Raw genomic sequence first — 17800 nt, forward strand, 5'->3', positions numbered from 1 at the left:
TAATTAACTTGAATATCAATAACAATTGGCTTTCATTGAGTTATATAAAAATTTACTATATGCTGAATTAAGGACTGATATGCTAAGTAACGATAGATAAGTGAAATTGTCAAAATAAGGGAAAAAGGCAACTAACCGATAACGTTGATAGGGTGAAGTATATGGATTTTAACTTTTAAGAGAGCTAGCATTGTCAATATGTTACAAGTCAAGTAAAAAAAATAAAAAATTGATGTAGTATTTGAGTCTCCCACCAAATTAGTTTTTTGGATCGAGGTCTTCTTTTGTTTAATTCATAACAAATGTGAGCGATAGTCACCAATATAACGAGCTTCCATGCATTTTTCCAAAATAATAACATGCTTCTGGAAGGAAAATGCTACAAGCAGTGAATTTTATTTTTTTTGTTTAATATCTGATTTACATTATACATTTTTTTTTGGGTAGGGAACTAAGTTGTAACGATTTACATGTATGACCTTTGTATACTGTTGAAATATTAAAAAAAAGAAAGAAAAAAAAGAAGAGAAGAATAGCCCTAATAATAGAAGAAAAAAAAAAACTACACAACGTTGCAAGGCATAGTAAAGTTGAAATATCACCTAGAATTCATCGAAGTATATGAGAGAGATTTCTTCCGTGATCAATCCCCATTTCAAAAAAAAAAAAAAAGGAGTATCTGCGAGATGAGGCATGGAACTTGCAGCATATTTTCAGCATCCATTGATATTTCATTCCCAAATCTGAGATGTTCTTGCATGGCTGGTATGCTCAGTTAAATTCTGCCAATTTATCTTTAACTCTGACCTCTCATCTCTATGTAGAAAAAGTGACAAAATTGAACCATTGCAGAGGGAAGCCTTCTTATACACAATTAAGCACGTTTTGCTGCCCTTGCTCTAGTCACAGACTTTATGTAGAGATCCTCATATTGTGCTGATGATGATTCCCAGCTGAAATCTATGTTCATGACCTTCTGAACAAGTTGCTTCCAACTCTCAGGATTGTTCTTGAAGAGATTTAATGCTCGTACCAGAGCATCGGATAATCCCTGTCAAAATTGTATCATCAGAGTTGGCTAGAACAGTGAACATAAAATAATGCTCTAGCAGATGAGAATGCTGAAAGGAGGGGAAGGTAAAGTTTAGAGGTAACCGTTTCTATTCTAAATAACATGACAGTATCTATGATGCAGGACTGCAATAACGTGATATTTTACTGTTTGTTACCTGCTCGTCGGCATTCACAAATGTAAATCCATTTCGAAACTGTGAAGGTATTGTATCATCATCAACATCAAACACACTACAAAATGAGACAGAATTTAATTATTCTTCCGAAAACAAGAACAATGCTTTTCATGCCATATCATGTCATGCATGCCATGTTAACCTGTCATTGAGGCCACCAGTTTTTCTTGCAATAGGTATGCCACCATATCTCATTGATATCATCTGCAGGGAAGATATTAGGAAACTGAGATAAAAGAAACATAATTGGGAAGAGAGAGTAGTTATAATAGTAAAACACTATAAAGTAGTAATTCAGCATATAGGTCATTCATGAGGACACTAATGCTTTGTTTGGGGGAGAGGAAGGAATAGAAGAGTAGGTGATAATTGATTTGATAGGAAATAGGTAAGAAATAGAGTGGAAGAGAATGAAATTTCTATTTGTTTAGTAGAGTGAAATTAAGTGAGAAATGGAATAAAATTAGTATTTACAATTATTATTTTATCCTCACTTTATAATATAGTTTGATTTGATATTTTATACATTATGTAATTTTACACATTTCCCAAATTCCACAAGAATCCCCTCAATGGAGAGGGTATAAAAAGTGATGTGAGACTCACTTCTAATTCCTCACAATTTTCCTTAAATATCCTCTACCAAACACAAATATTTTTTTTCAAATCCACTCTAATCCATCCCCCTCTCTATTAAATCACCTCTACCAAACATAGGCTAAAGGTGTAGGATTAAGTAATATGTTCACATCTCAAGGTTTTCACAAACACTTTCTGACACTTTTTGAACTTATTCTCTACTATTGACTGAAATTTATAGAAAATCACAAATTTTTGTGAGTCTCGCTTCTTATTTAACAAATCTTTCTTATGATTCTTTTATAGTTTTCAATAAATTTTAACTAATTATAAAGTAGGTATTAGAAGTAGTGTTAGAGAATATGATACTAGTACTCCTTTTAACAATAAATAGGAAGCATGAATGTCTATCATATGATGTTGAATACACTCCTGACAGACCATCAGATTTCATTGCTTGAATTCTCCTCCTCCTCCTCCTTTTTTTTTATTATTTTTTTTTAATTTTTTTTGAAATGGTTGTGCCAATTCAAGTAAAATATCATAACGTTCATGTTTTACTATTTTTTTTTTATTTAATTGTATCTGAAATGATTGATGCTGAAAACATTAACTCTTTTATCAACTATTTGATGTTATGTGTGTCATGTGTGTTTGAGTTATGTCAAACTGTGCCATATCTGTTATCCTAATATTTTAGGTAATAGCAGGAACCTATCCCATTGCTCATTCCATTTCCATGGAACACTTATCCTAGTTATTTTTATGTTTGAAGCAAACAAAAAATTACTAAAAGTTGATAAAAGAAAAGCTCTAAATAAGGTTTTAAAGCTATAATTTCCATCCATTTAAGTTTTGGTCCCTACTATAGTACTATTTATGGTATAAGTCCCTATAATTTTCTGTGATTTGGGATTTAGAACCTAAAGTTTTTGCTCATTAAGATATTGGTCCTTATTTTTTTTTTTTGGAAGGATTAGTCCTTATAGTTTTCAGATAAGGTATTTGTTCCAGAGACCAAATACCAAATGAGTGAAAATATTAGGAGTAACATTCTAAACAAATAATTTTAAGGGCCAAAATCGTAATTAAACCTAGAAGAGAAATTCCAATATGCAAAGGCCAAGTCATTTTGATCCCTCATCATTATGTAGTCCAAATCCAATGATCTAATGCCCTCATTTCCGTATTTCTTTCAGTTTACTGTTAGCCATCATTATTCTTATCTCAGAGCCTTACTATGGTCATTTCTCGTCAATCGTCATTGATCCCTAGGAAAAAATAATATTTAACATGTTCAAGGGGCCAATTATGTATTTAGGCTGCATCCTTATCTATGTCCATAATAGATCTCTTAGATTTAATGATCCAAATCAACTATCCCTTTTCCCACTTCATGCCCCAAAGCCTTTTTATCTCCACATTTATCTTGCTCTCTGACCTCAGATAGCACAGGTCTTGTTTCCCAAATCTGAATCTAGCCCTTTCCTTATGTCTGCCCTTAATTTGCTTGTAGGACCATCTATAGTCCTGTCGGATTCTTTCTCACCTTACTTTATTTAAGTGCAGAAATGGAATTTGGCATGCCTAATAATGGATTGAGTTTGACTGAATGAATATCAGCTATTAGTTGAGTAACAACTAACAAATATATAAGCCTCCATAGTCAAAATACAGTTTTCTACAAAATATTGAAACAATTTTTTTACCATGAAGATACATGTATTATGAAAAGAATTGAGCATATATCTGCTTTAACCATATTATTCTATGATGTCTTTTTCTGCCGATTCCTTAATATTTGAAATTCATGAACAGCCAATTGACAATTACCTGTGTTAGGCCACAAGGTTCAAAGATAGATGGAATGATGAACATGTCAGATGCAGCATAAATGGCATGGGAGAGAGATTCATCATACTTCAATATCAACCTTACGTTATCATGATTCTGAAAGCTGTTGGCAATGCCCTCAAATTCTTTCTAGAGAAGAGAAAACTGGTAATCAGTTGACAAAATATATAGAATGAATCGGCAGGAAAAAAATCATACTTCAACCTTAACAGCCTACATCTAAAACTTCTATTTCTTAAAAAAAGAACTCAGCAATCTTCCTTTTCACATAACTATCTGGCTTTCTCTCCACCCACATTAATCAATAGCAGCATATAAGTGTGTTATACACATGCATATATAGTTAATTATAATGTACACTAACAATAACAAGTTATAGATATAGAATAAAAAAGGAAATGACAAACACTTTAGGTTGACTTTTCATTTGTTCAAGGAAAAAATCAAAACAATGTTGTATTAAGCATTTTTCATTAGCCCACTATGAACTGGTTTTTTTTACTGGTTTTTCAGTCCTTTGATCGATTTTTTTCAAGGCTGGTTTTCTGGTTTATTTGGACCAAACTAAATAAATTCGTCGGTTTTCTAATCGATCCAGTTGTTCCAGTATTCAGAACACTAATCAATACAACTTACTTTGCAAATATAAAATAGCTTTTAGGTACACGCTATCAGAATAGTAAACAGTCATACATTCTTTTGAGATCTCATATGATCAAGTAATATAGCCAATGTAGTCTTTACTAGGCTTGGGCCGTCCACAGTCCTCACTTTTCAACCCGATTTAGTGGGATTGAGTTAAGCTCTAATATCAAATTCTAAGACGATATTAGGGCTTGTCCAAACAATAAAAAAAGATAATATTGCTACTAGTCTTTTCTTTTAATTATGCTTTCCCAACAAAGTGATTAGAATCGGTTGTGATTATTTTATTTCACTGAAACATATGCCAATGTAAAAGCTGTTTTCTTTTTTGGTTGAGAATGAATTCCACCTATATTGCACGTGAGATGCCATTTTAATGACTATCTTCTTATTCTATACTGTTTGATCTGTCTTCTTTCTAAAAAACAATAGAATACCAATAAATTTCTGCCACAAGGAAAGAAAATACGACCTGAATATGTGGCACTGGACTTGAACCAAGTAGAACAAATTGTCCTCCCAACTCCAATGTTAGAAATATCGCATGTCTAATAAGATGAACACCTTTTTGTGGAACCAATCTTGTTATACAGCCAACCTATCAAAGAAGATAATAGAAACATTCAATCAATAAAGCGTCTTCAATTTAAAAAATAAGTAATAAATTATTAACAATTAAATGAGTAACATATAATTTGAAAATTCAAGATAAAGAGCATTGTTTCTCCATATGTATGAAAGATACGTATCAAGCAAGCATATAATGATGCTGTAAATCAACACATAAGGCCGTTAACTTACAAGTCAAAGAATTTAAAAAATTAATCAAATATGTTAAAATTATGCGCAGTTCATGAATCATATGTTAAATGAGTCAATGTATCACTGATACACCAAGTTCAGATTTGGGAAATTATTTTATATTAATTTTGGATTAGACAATTTTATGTTACGGTGTGACAGTTATAGTGATATATAAATATTGAGACAAACTTGTAGAAGACTAATTAAGGTGTTAGGTTATTTTTTCCAGTGTTTTAAAGAAGGAAACTCCTTGTTTAGTGGAAACCCTGCTTTTATTGATGTTGATACTCAAACTTGATCCTAAAACTAGATTATTTCTATTATTTATTCAGAATACAGTTTTAGGAAAGGGTGGAAAACTTGAATCCAACAATTGGTCCAGCCAGCTGGATGCCATTGACAAAGATGGACTCGAAGGGTGGAAAATTTGGAAAGGCTGGTGGAATTGATGAGTAAGGTTCATTTGGTGGCTAAACCAAAATTTTGGCCAAGAAAATAAGGACACCTCAGCAGTAGCAAAAATGGTTTTCATTTGCCTTATTTTTCTTTAAGGGTTTATGGTTTTCATTTGCCACTTTCCCTTCATTAACCGGATATAAAAAAAGATTTCCTCTGTGATGATCTCACAAAAGCAGTCTTATATGGAGCAACCCTTAGTATCTGCTCCAAGGGAGAAGTCTTCTGGATTGGTTTGTCACCTCCACAAGTTTTTGTATTGCCTCAAACAACCTCCTTGAGCTTGGTTTGACCTACACTACAGTTTAGTAGTTTAGTATGACACAAGTGAAGCTTGACCACTTTTATTCTACTGCCATTTACCTTAATGATTTGTTTGGTAGAGTGTCGAAATAGAGAGAGAAGAAATAGGTAGGAAAGAAGTGAGAGAAGAGAAATAGATAAGAAGTAAAGTGAAAATAGAGGTTGTTCGGTTGAAGATGGAGTGTAAGTTAATTTTTTTATTTGTTTAGTTTTTCAGAAACAAAGAAAGAAAGAAAAAATTTAAAAATAAAATAATAATAATAAATAAATAAATAAAAAATATATATATATACACACATTGTTAACATTGCCTCGTTGGTAATGATCATGAAGGAATCTTTCAAGGATAACATCATCATGACTATTAGCCAAAGATCTTGTAAATACTTGGAAATAGAAGTGGAACAATCCAAGTATGCTATCGTAATTTTACATAGGAAGTATGCCATGGACATTCTTGATGAAACTAGTTTTCTAAATTCAACGTTGGTTGACACTCTTTTGATCCAAATCCTAAATTCTTATAATTTAGGGGGAGACCATTTTGGTCAAAAAAGATTCAAAAGGTTAGTAGGGATATTGAACTACCTCAAAGTTTCTTATCCTAACATCTTATTTGCCATTAGTTTGGCAAGGCAATTCCTCAACTCACTTGGTAAAAGATATTGGGGTTGTACTCATTTGTATCCTAAAATACATTAAAGTGGCTTGGTGTATATTGTATAGTGATTTGCCTTTGAGAGATCCTACCGATAAGTTATATATAATAATATATGTAACAAGCTCAATGTATCCTAAAATACATTAAAGGGGCTCGGGGTTAGTGATTTTCCTTTGAGAGGTCCTCTGTTAAGTTATATATCATATCAATTATGTAACAAGCTCAGTGTATATGGGTTGGTTTCAGAGGGTGTGTTCAAAAATATGGAAATAATGTAAATAAGCTAAGCTAACCAAAACTTGTAATTATGATAATTAGGATATTCATGAAACATGTAATGATTATTACATTCACTCTATAATACAGCCTGTTCAAACATACGGATTTCACGATTTGTTTCTTTTTCTTCTTTTTTTCCTTCCTCTTTACATAAAAAAATTGTGGGTGGTTGTTTATAACAAATCAAGAACAAAGGCACTAATTAGAATAGGAAGTAGATTCAGTTGGAGATACAGAATGCTTGACATTCAGCAGCTCTAGCATTTATGCACACTTTAGCAATAATTACAATGTGTTTACAAGGAGATTAATCATGATTCCAGTTCCTAAGCACATCATATACCCTAGGTACAAGAATTGCTATGTACATTTTCAATATTAGAATATGATATTCTATATTTTTTGTCATAATGGCAGTTTATAGGCACATAGTATCTGATTTAGAGGAAACCAAATATCCTCTATTTATTGCATCTGTTGTGCATTTAGACACACAATTTTTCTCCAAATATGTCTTCACAAGGAAATCTGCGTGGAGCAACCACCAGGTTTTATTGCTCAAGGGGAATCCTCTATTATGGTCTATCATCTTCATAGGTTACTATATGGACTTAAACAATCCACTTGAGCATGGTTTGGCCAATTTTGTATTGTTGTGCAGCAATTTGGTATGATTCACAATGAAACTGACCACTCTATCTTTTATCGGCATTCACCTCAATGATGTATACATCTCATTGTCTATGTGAATGATATTGTCAATATAGGCAGTGATCAACATGGTATTCTCAACTTGAAGCGATACCTCTCACGCCAATTCCAAACTAAAGACCTTGGTAAACTTCAATATTTTCTAGGTATCAAAGTTGCTCAATCCAAGGACAGTTCAGTAATCTCTCAGCAGAAATATGCTCTTGACACCTATTGAATGTCAAGCCCATGGACACCCCTATGGATCCCAATATCAAATTGCTACCCAATCAGGGGGGTCCTTAATTGAATCCTGGGAGATATAGGAGGTTAGTTGGAAAGTTGAAATATCTCACTATCACTCGTCCACATATTATATTTGCACCAAGTGTGGTGAGTCAATTCTTAAATTCTCCTTGCCAGGACCATTGAAATGCAGTAATTTGAATACTGAAATACATTAAGAGTCCCTAGGCAAAGGCCACATTTATGAAGACAGGGGGCATGCTCTGTTAGTTGGCTATTCAGATGTCGATTGGGCTAGTTCACCCCTAGTGATAGGCAACCCACTTTTGGGTATTGTGTGCTGATTGGAGGAAACTTGGTATCTTGAAACAGTGAGAAGAAAAATGTTGTAGCAAGATCAAGTGTTGAAGTAGAATACAAGGCTATGGCTCTAGTTACTTGTGAACTCATGGCTGAAACAACTTCCTAGAGAGGTCAAGTTTGAAAAGACTACACAATGAAGCTCAACTGTGACAATCAACTAGCTTTACATATTGCCTCTAATCCAGTCTTTTCATGAAAGGACCAAACATTGAGGTTGGTTTTCATTTCATCATAGAGAAGATTGAGTTCAGAGACATTATTGTAAGCTTCGTCAACTCTAGTGATCAATGTTTTCACCAAGTCCTCGAGAGGACTCAGAATTAGCTATATATGTAACAAGTTGGATGCATATGATTGATATGCTCAACTTGAGAGGGAATGTTGAAAATCAAAATAAGATATTATTTATTTATTATCAAAATAGTAGTTTATAAGCACATAGCATCAGATTCAGAGGAAACAAAATATCCTCTATTTATATATAATTAATATAATAAGCCTATATAAACTTGCATTTGTTGTGCATCGAACACATTGTTTTACCCCAAATATGTCTCTATTTTTCCCTCTTTAACATACATGAATCTGAAAACTGATTGCAACAAATTCCATCAGGCACTTGACTATTAATTCTGAAAAATTCATTGCAATTCTGGTTAATTTTTCTTGTAAATTTAGGCAGTAATCAACATTCTATAACTTTAGATGGGTGTCATGTACATATTTGATATGGAGTTAAATACCCCCTTTTGGTTGATTTTATAGTAGCATGGAAGTTTGATTTCTCCATCCTGCAACTTGGATACTTTTTTACATTTGTCATTAAATCATGCATAGTAATAGATTTACTCATATGAAAGCCAGCAGGCAATAGATTGGATTAGAAATTGGGTATTTTTTAATTTTATGAAAAATCATTTACGGAGTATTAATACCAAGTTTCCGTTGGGTCAAGCTATAGTTATCTAGAAAGAATAACGGCAGGTACAGAAATTAACCATTCTCCTCATCTTTACATTCTATAATTAATTTCTACAGATAGATTCCACAAGATAAAGCTATTTTAAAGGGTCATGGTATCTTTATTTCAAATGTTACATAAAGCACACAAGTGCAGTTAGCCCTAGACTAATCATACATAATGAAGTAGGAATCTTTAAGACTTGTGAGTTGTGACAGATAAAAAGTGTCAATTGAAAGAGAGAGAGAGAGAGAGAGAGAGAGAGAGCATAAAAGAGCAAACCATGATTTATTCTATCAAATAAATTCTCCTTTAAATTTAGGACATTACCAATGGCCTCCTAACATCTGCTGATGAGAGACCTAGGTTCCTTCTCAAGGCTTGCTTATTCTCTGTTTTTCCTTGAAGATCAGTTGCACTGTACTGGACTGGAAGAAATGCATCAGTGGAAGGATTCCATGCATCAGTATCAATACCATTAAGAATACCAATGAACTTTTTGGTGTGGGTAGCGAGTATTGAATGGAGACCATGTCCTCCCTGCACTTTGTACAATAATATAATTCACGGGAACAACTTTTTTAGATTTGAAAGATTAGGAAGACTGCTTAAGCAACAGTTTAAAGTTTAAAAGCATTGAGAATGCATAGAGTGTGTCTCCATTGTTTTCTTAGTATATAAACAGCCAAATACAAAAATCAACCGCTAATCATTTCCAAGCTATGCCAATTTGCAAATCAAATCAGATATTTTAGTTCGCTCTCCTATTATACATGTAACAATATCAAATTTCAAATAATGATACAAAGACATAGACAAGAATCCTTCGTTATTATAAGAAGCAGAGCCCTTTTATTCTTGTTACAAAAGTTTAAGTTGTTAGGTAGAGCGCATGAATGGTTTTAAATCTATAAAACACCATCACTTGAAATCCATTTGCTCTTGAAACATGGAAAAACGACAAGCCCCCTCAAACCTCGTGCAGGTTTTTAAATTAAAGAAAAAAGAAAATAGTGCTGGAATTATTGTTCGATTGGAAATATAGAAGTAGCAAAAGTCAAATTCTTAATCACTTGTTCATAAAGACTCAAATATCATGACAAGGACCAACTCTCCTGAAAACCTTTATGCGGAGGCATCTGAATTGTTTTATATCTCTAACAATGCTTTTTCCAATCTATCAGTTCTCTTTAGAAAGGAGAATAAAATAGACAGTCATTGGAGATGTTATTCCCAGTTGATCTAATGCTTGTTCCAAATTGTTTTCTTGTCTTACTATTCATATTTATTGAATAAAAAAAGGATATTTTGAAAAAAACAGGAAATACAAAATATGCACAAGAACAAGAAATAAACCACACCTCTGGAGTTCTCACTTCTTGGGCATAAGTAGGTGAAACTGTTGTCACAATGTTTGAGAAGACAATTCCACCCTGACCATTGGAAGGCAAAACTATTACTTATATTTTCTGATGATATATAATATGATACATAATAATTTTATTCCCATACCTTGACAGAATTAACTCGTTCATGTGATGAGTTATCCTGCATTCTGTCATGTCTGTTTTGTTGGTGGCTATCAAGACCACATGATTCTAGCTCTGAAGCTGCTGCAGTCCCTTGATACTCAAAGTTATGGCATGTAAAGCATATCCTAGCTGAATTTAATCCTTTTGGGGCATATATATCCCAGTACAGAGGAGCCTAGCAAAGAAACACAAAATGCTATTCTTTAAGCTGCTCAAAGAGCAAAAATTTGATAGAAAGAATTAGACAGCTCATACAATAAATGCTGTCTGCCAATCATGACAATGAATGATATCTGGCTTCTTGCCAGCTTGAAGAAGAAACTCGAGAGCTGCACGGCTAAAAAATGTAAATCGTCTGAAATCATCATGCTCGCCATAAAACTTTCCTCTCCAGAAGAACTTATCAGGATGATAAGGCTCAATGAAATAAACAGGAAGGCCTGCATAGTCAAAGTAAAGTTACTAAGCCAGATAAAGACAATAAATTAAAATGAAAATATTTAATTGTTCACCTTCAACAGTGCCAATCCAGATTTTACTTTTGTATAATTGACGATCAAAGTATGAACTTATCAACACATCCAGTTCCTGAAAGAATAATCAAATCATTACTAGTAGTGCAACATACCAACTACCAAGACTGTATCAACATGTTTGATTTTTTTCTTAATAAATTAGAATACCCGTAAGTCATGAACACGATCATATTGCATACAATCGTATTTGGGAAGCACAATTTCAACAAGGTGTCCTTTCTTTTGCAGTGCTTTACCTAGACCACTGACAACATCCCCCAAACCACCAACCTGTCACAGAAATAACTAAATTTAAATATTAGTATGCAATACAAAAAACAGATTAGCTGGAAGCAAAGGATCTGGCACCATCCAGAGAGCTTCTTGGTTGGCACTATTTAAACAGCTTCTTAATCGTGTTAACTTTAAGTTGAAGGAATACTCACAGATTCCATCAGGACAAAATACTCAATTCAGGCCAAAAGAACTAGTCCATCTGAGAGTAAAATACAGCAATAGGAACTAATATCTTGGAATGACAGGATAATCAGGATGCTATGACAAAAGACTCTATTAACTGTATGCTACTTATTTTCCAAAAGAGATTTCAACAATTGACAAGAGAGGTAAAAAAGAAGATATGAGAGACTGCATTTTGAGGACGTCTAAGAATTTATTTCCATAGAGAATTCATACCCAGTACTCCCCTACTTTACGTGAATTAAGATGCTTTTGTCATGCCTCTTTAAGATTCCAGTAAATGTTATAACAGTTAACAAGCACATTGTAAGGGGGGTGACCATGATGAAAGAGTTAAAAACAAACTGCCTCCAGATTGAAATATAAACAACAAAAAACCCATGTTTGGTGAACTAAAATATAAGCAAAACTTAACTAACTTTACGATGTGGGATTTGGTTTTTTTTCTCAATACATCCCCTCACACCCAAAATTATTGAACTTGATACTAGTATAACTGGAGGGTGGCCCTTCTAGGAGATCTAAGATAGTTTTAATACCATCTTAGAAAGTAGATTTGGACTTAATTCAACCTTCCAAAACTAATTTGTAAGGTGAGTTGTCCACCACTTATATACTCTTCATTGACCGTATTTTTAGTCGATGCAAGACGTGAATTTTTTTCCAATAGATGCTAACTAATTTTCGTAATTAGTGTGAATCAATTTTATTTTATTTTTTTTGTTTTCACTTGTATTTTAGTAGGGACTATGGACGAAGTAAGGGATAAGATAAAATGAGTTCAAAAGAATAAAATGTAGGGATAAGGATACAGTGAGTGCACCTTAGCTACTGGTGCCATCTCTGCTGCAATATGAATCACGTGTAATCCTGGACTATAAATAAAAAATATGGGATACATTAGACAATGGAAGTTATAAAAATTGAAATCTAGCATTAAAAATTAATACCTTGTTTTAGATGATAAAAGCCTGAGAAATGCAGAAATAGTTTCATCTTCACTCTGTTTTTTGCAAGCCATATATGTATCACTAATACGCCTGTCTCTCCTCCATACCTTTTCTCTCAAAAGACTTGCATCATCTACTGATATTTTCTTTTCTATTGCCCAACCATCAATTAGAAGTAACAGTTGACTCCAAAATTCCCATGGCATATCTTCCACTGGTTCATCCACTTTCCTTTTCTTGCTTTCTTCTTTAAGAGTAGCAAGTGTATCTTGAAATTCCTTCACCGATTGTTGATATAGCTGAACATAAGAATTTATCTCTTCATCAGATTTTTGAAGACGGTCCTCCAATAGTTTTATCTTTTGCTGCATTAGTTCATTATAATTTTGCAATTTATCAGACGATAGCTTATAGATATTAGCTTCTTCAAGAGATGCTTCCAATTTATCAACCTTCTTTCGAAGATCCTGGTTTTGTTGCAGCACAATAATAGCTTGATCAGCTTGTTTGGTTGCTTTATCTAGCAATGATTGCAAATTTTCAACCTTATCCCATAAATCCTTGCATTCATCTGTAAGTGAAGAAAGTTTTGATACATCATCCTGAGATATTGATAGTTTTGATTGCAAGTCTTTTAGGGCTGATTCCAAAGATGACCGTTCTTTTTCCAATACCACCAAACGTTCATCATTATTCTTGACATCAATAATTTGTGTTTTAAATGATTCTATGGCCTTCTTCAAATAGGCATTTTCTGCCCTTAATGAATTAAGCTCCTCGGTAAGGGAATGAATGCTATCTTTATTACTTAGAGGGTTTGCATCACTCGAATCTCCATTTTGAAGATCAAGTGATTCAACATATTTTCCTTCAGTACTTTCTTTTTGAGCCAACTCATTACGCAGTTTCTCCAACTGCCCCTCCAAGAGTTCCACATGTATCTTTTCCTGGGTGGCAACTTTAATCCGTGCATCAGTCTCAGCCAACCTCATCTCTAAGACATTGATTTCTCCTTGCAATGCTTCCTTTTCAGTAAGAATCTTTTCAAGATCTTCAAGTGCACGAACTCTAGCCTGATTTAAAAGAAGAATGTCTGCATGAAGAATATAAAATTATTAGTATTAATAGGTAACAATATATTGAACAAAAAATAAGGATATGAGAAAAAGAAATCCACAAGTATTCCCGAAAGATATCTTACTTTTCTCTGCATTTCTTATCATGCCCAGCAAATCCTCAAGTTGCCTACTAGACAACTGTTCAGCCTGCTCTGCTCCATTTATGTTTGTGGCCTATTTCATAATTAAATGATTATTTGTAACTGATAACCAAAAACTTATGCTTTAACCTCTCCAATTTTCTTTGCTAAGTATATCCATGTAACAAAATGACTGGTCTGTCCACCCTTTAATACTGAACAGACCATGCAGCAAAATTTGCACCAAGTAATGTGGGCCGGTAAAGGTCTCGTGTCTAAATTTTGCACTTTATATTGTAATATTATGATAGAAAAGTGATACACTGGTCCACATCTAACTACGAAAAAAAATGGTTGAGATTCATGATATGCATATTGTGTTGTAATGATATATGTGCAAGAAAACATTCATATCCCTATTATTGTAGTATAGTGCAAGTTTGTTTATCATTAAATGCAAATAGAAACAAAAGCATCATCAGAACGTGAAGAATATTGCAAAGTGAATAATCAATTCATCAACCAATATCAATACAAAGAAAATCATACATGTAGAAAAATACCAGAGCAACAAAAATCAAATGAAATCTCTAAAATAATGAAAGAAATTAAGTCAGAGTTAGGAAAAATTGAAGAGTCAGCTACATTAAAAGCTCAAGTATGTTGGTCTTTCTCCTGATTGAAATCCAAACACATCTTGTTCTTTGGTCATTCCCTCTAAAGGTATCACTCTGCTTTGCTCTCTTCCTTAATTTTTATGTATGCATTGTAAAGTCAAGTAGACTACTAAGGTTTGTTTGGATAAACTTTTCCAAAATTACTTCTAGGAGAAAAAATATAAGAAAACTAAAATAATCTTCTTCATAAGCTAAAGCTAACTTATACATAAGTTATAAATAAGATTTTAAAGAAGCTAATAGGAGATAACTCCTACAAATTAGCTTATGCTTAAACTAATTTTACCTTGTGGAAAAGCTTATTTTATTTCATTTTTCCTTTCAACTTTTCTCCCTTAGAAGTGCTTTTTGAAAATTTAACTCAATTAGACCCTAACAACCTTTCCTATTGAAATTGGAATAATCTAGCAGAAGTTTTAAGCGAACAAACATTAAAGAAGGGTAAATTTTTGTACTACAGTTCATAGCTTGGGTACGTTTGATTGGAGAGAGCTTCTATCATCATCGATTAAGGCTTCCAAACGCGCATCAGCAACTCCAATTCTCCTTCCTAATGTATTATTTTCTTTTTTTCTTTTTTCCTCTTTTTTACCAACTCACGGAACTAAATTTAGAAATAAAATACCGCACAGAAAAAAGAGAGAGAGAGAAGTTGCATTTTACCAAAGCAGCGGCCGTATCATTCGAGCTGTCCACGAAATCTTCATTGTTCGATAAAACCTCCGTGTCTCCTTCTTCAACTTGATTCTGAGGGAGACCTCTCTCCGCGGAAGGCTTGATCTGTGGTCTCCTATTCTGCGAACTGCTGCATACAATACACACACAAAAACGCATTGAAAATCCTCAATCTCAATAAGACGCAACAACGTGAAGCAATAACGATCGATACCTGAGAGTGCGGTGTCGCATTTTGCAAGAAGCAGGAAACGAAACGCGCACTATCCTATTGCCATTGGAGTTGAAGGCACTCAGATTCCAACACACGAAACACGTTCTCAGCTTCGACGCCATTTCTCTGCGTCACAATCATAAGCACGCCAAGAAGTCAAGAAAGAGGAGCAACGGTTTCTGAGCTTTTCACTTTTCAGTTCAGTTGCTTCGGCTTCGCTCTAGAGCAAATACAACTATAGAACCAACAAATTAAATAATTAAATAAATACCTTCGGAGACCTGGATTCCCTGCAATCACTGATTTCACGCGTCTACACCGTCGATGAATCGCAATCGTCTAACGGAGATCGAACGGTTCAAATCTTGAATGAGTGTTTTAAGCCTGATTTGATTTATCACTGAGTTCGTGAACACCTGTCCGCAGGGGATCCGCCACATCTGACGTCAGATTTTATTTTTTTCTTTCTTTTTTCTGAGCTAAGGAAAAGGAATCTTATTTATCTGAAGGGAAAGGTGCTGATGCCCATTAGTGTAGGGTAGTACTTTGCCACATCATTTGAGTCAACCACTGTTACCTTATCTACTACTACCACCACATTATGAAATTAATCGGTTAATTAGTTATTAATAGTTTTATTACATCGCATAATCTTCCAGATTCACTCTCTCCTATTCATTGCATTAAATTAATTAAATAAAACTAGTAGCAATAAAGTTAAACTCTTCAAATTTAATCACGAAATTCTACTCTACTTGACTACTTTCAAGGTTTGACCTGATGAGGATTAAGAAAGATAGTTTAACTAGCAAGGAACTCGAATTTTTATGTTAGATTACATGTAATTCGTATTTAAAAAAGAAAAAGTAAGACTTTAAGTTGAAGGCGCAGTGGATAAAAAGATTATATAATAATCAAACTTTATTTTTATAATTTTTCGTATAATAACGCAAAATTATGTAATAAAGATATTTTTTAATTAGCCTTGAGATTGGTTAATTGAAATTAAACTACTTTTTTATACGATCTTTAAAATGCAACTTAATGAGTTTAAGTATTGGGTGTTTTCTATCATAATATCTTAATAAAAATTTGCTTCTAGTAAGATAAAGTACGCTTTTGATAACTACTGTATATTGATTGATGTTGACTAAGATATTAATTTGTAACAAAAACTAAATTAAAAATATCTATATGGGAAGCCGGTTTAGTATTGTATCAAATGGTAGCCTCTCATTATTAAAAGTCAAAGATATTGCTTTGTTTTTTATTTATTATTAAGGGAAAAGAGACATGAAATGCGTATTTATATACAGTTTGTAGGGTTGCATAGTAATTTTTATTTTTAAAAATAAAAATTAAATGAAAGAGATAAATAATTAAAAAAAAGGTAGCAAATGAGAATGTATAGTTATTTTTAAATTAATTTGTATATACAATTAATACATTAATTATTTTATATACAGTTATAACATAATAGCAGTGTAGTTTATATTTTTTTTAATTAATGAGTAAATTCTTTTTAAAGAAATGAAAATGAATTGCAGGTATGCCATTATAATAGTTATAGACTATTAAAAATCAAGTATCCTGTATATTATATTGCAATTTCTATTAAAACGAAATTTTTTTAATCCATCTTAAAAATATTTAAAATTATGTTGTATAAATAATAAATCAGATAAAATAAAAAACACATTAAAAAATAGACAAAAATATGAAAAATATTTGCAAGCCGCTAAAAAAAATTAAAACAGTTCACCGTTTCATTTTCTTGGGTCCGACTTGTTATGATCACAGTGCAACATATCACTTTTGGGTGTTGTTACAGTTTTTAGTCTCAGCTTTGATTTTGTTGCGTTCATATATATATATATATATATATATATATATATATATATATATATATATATATATATATATATATATATATATATATATATATATATATATATATATATATATATATATATATATATATATATATATATATATATATATATATATATATTATGGTGAATAATATATAGAGTTGCTAAGTTTCAAATGTATGAAGTAATTGAATCACAAGAGTGAGGCCAGTGAAATTGGAATAGATATGTGAAGACTTATGGTGAATCATCATTATGAATTTTTTTCTGAAATAATATTTTTTTTAAAAAAATTACCAAAAAAATATCTATTACACATTATTTACCCAAATAGACCTCTTTACTAACCCTAAGTGTGTGGGTAGGGATTGATCCACGCTAAAGCAAGGTCAGGGATTCAAATTCTGAACAGTGTTATTTATTTATTTTTTGCGTTTTAGTTTCTAAGAAAGAGAAAAATTGGATTCAGAACGGACCATTCTGCAATCAGAACGGCCCGTTTCAGATAAAAAATATACACATGACAAATGGATCAGAACGGGCCGTTCTCCAAGGAATGTAAGCAGAACGGACCGTTTTCCTTAGAGAACGACCCGT

At 32.7% G+C, this 17800-nt stretch overlaps 1 protein-coding gene across 2 annotated transcripts; it reads right to left on the reverse strand.

Moving 5' to 3' along the window:
* Positions 1–377: 377 nt before the first annotated feature.
* Positions 378–15557, reverse strand: SS4 (starch synthase 4). 2 transcript variants are annotated; one of them, XM_020377353.3, is made up of 16 exons: positions 15333–15557; positions 15107–15245; positions 13770–13860; positions 12569–13661; positions 12442–12493; positions 11307–11429; positions 11136–11211; positions 10879–11063; positions 10604–10798; positions 10453–10524; positions 9422–9631; positions 4801–4926; positions 3663–3812; positions 1393–1454; positions 1230–1305; positions 378–1051 (listed from the first exon to the last, which is right to left on the reverse strand). In XM_020377353.3, the coding sequence occupies exons 1-16, from the start codon at positions 15452–15454 to the stop codon at positions 875–877; spliced, it is 2949 nt and encodes a 982-aa protein (XP_020232942.2). In that variant the 5' UTR covers positions 15455–15557; the 3' UTR covers positions 378–874. The 2 variants fall into 2 exon arrangements, with proteins under 2 accessions (XP_020232942.2, XP_020232941.2); XM_020377352.3 differs by having other exon boundaries at positions 15107–15248.
* Positions 15558–17800: the final 2243 nt, after the last annotated feature.

This window comes from Cajanus cajan, chromosome 2, assembly GCF_000230855.2.
Source record: "Cajanus cajan strain Asha chromosome 2, NIPB_CcT2T_4, whole genome shotgun sequence".
In the NCBI taxonomy this organism is placed as follows: domain Eukaryota; kingdom Viridiplantae; phylum Streptophyta; class Magnoliopsida; order Fabales; family Fabaceae; genus Cajanus; species Cajanus cajan.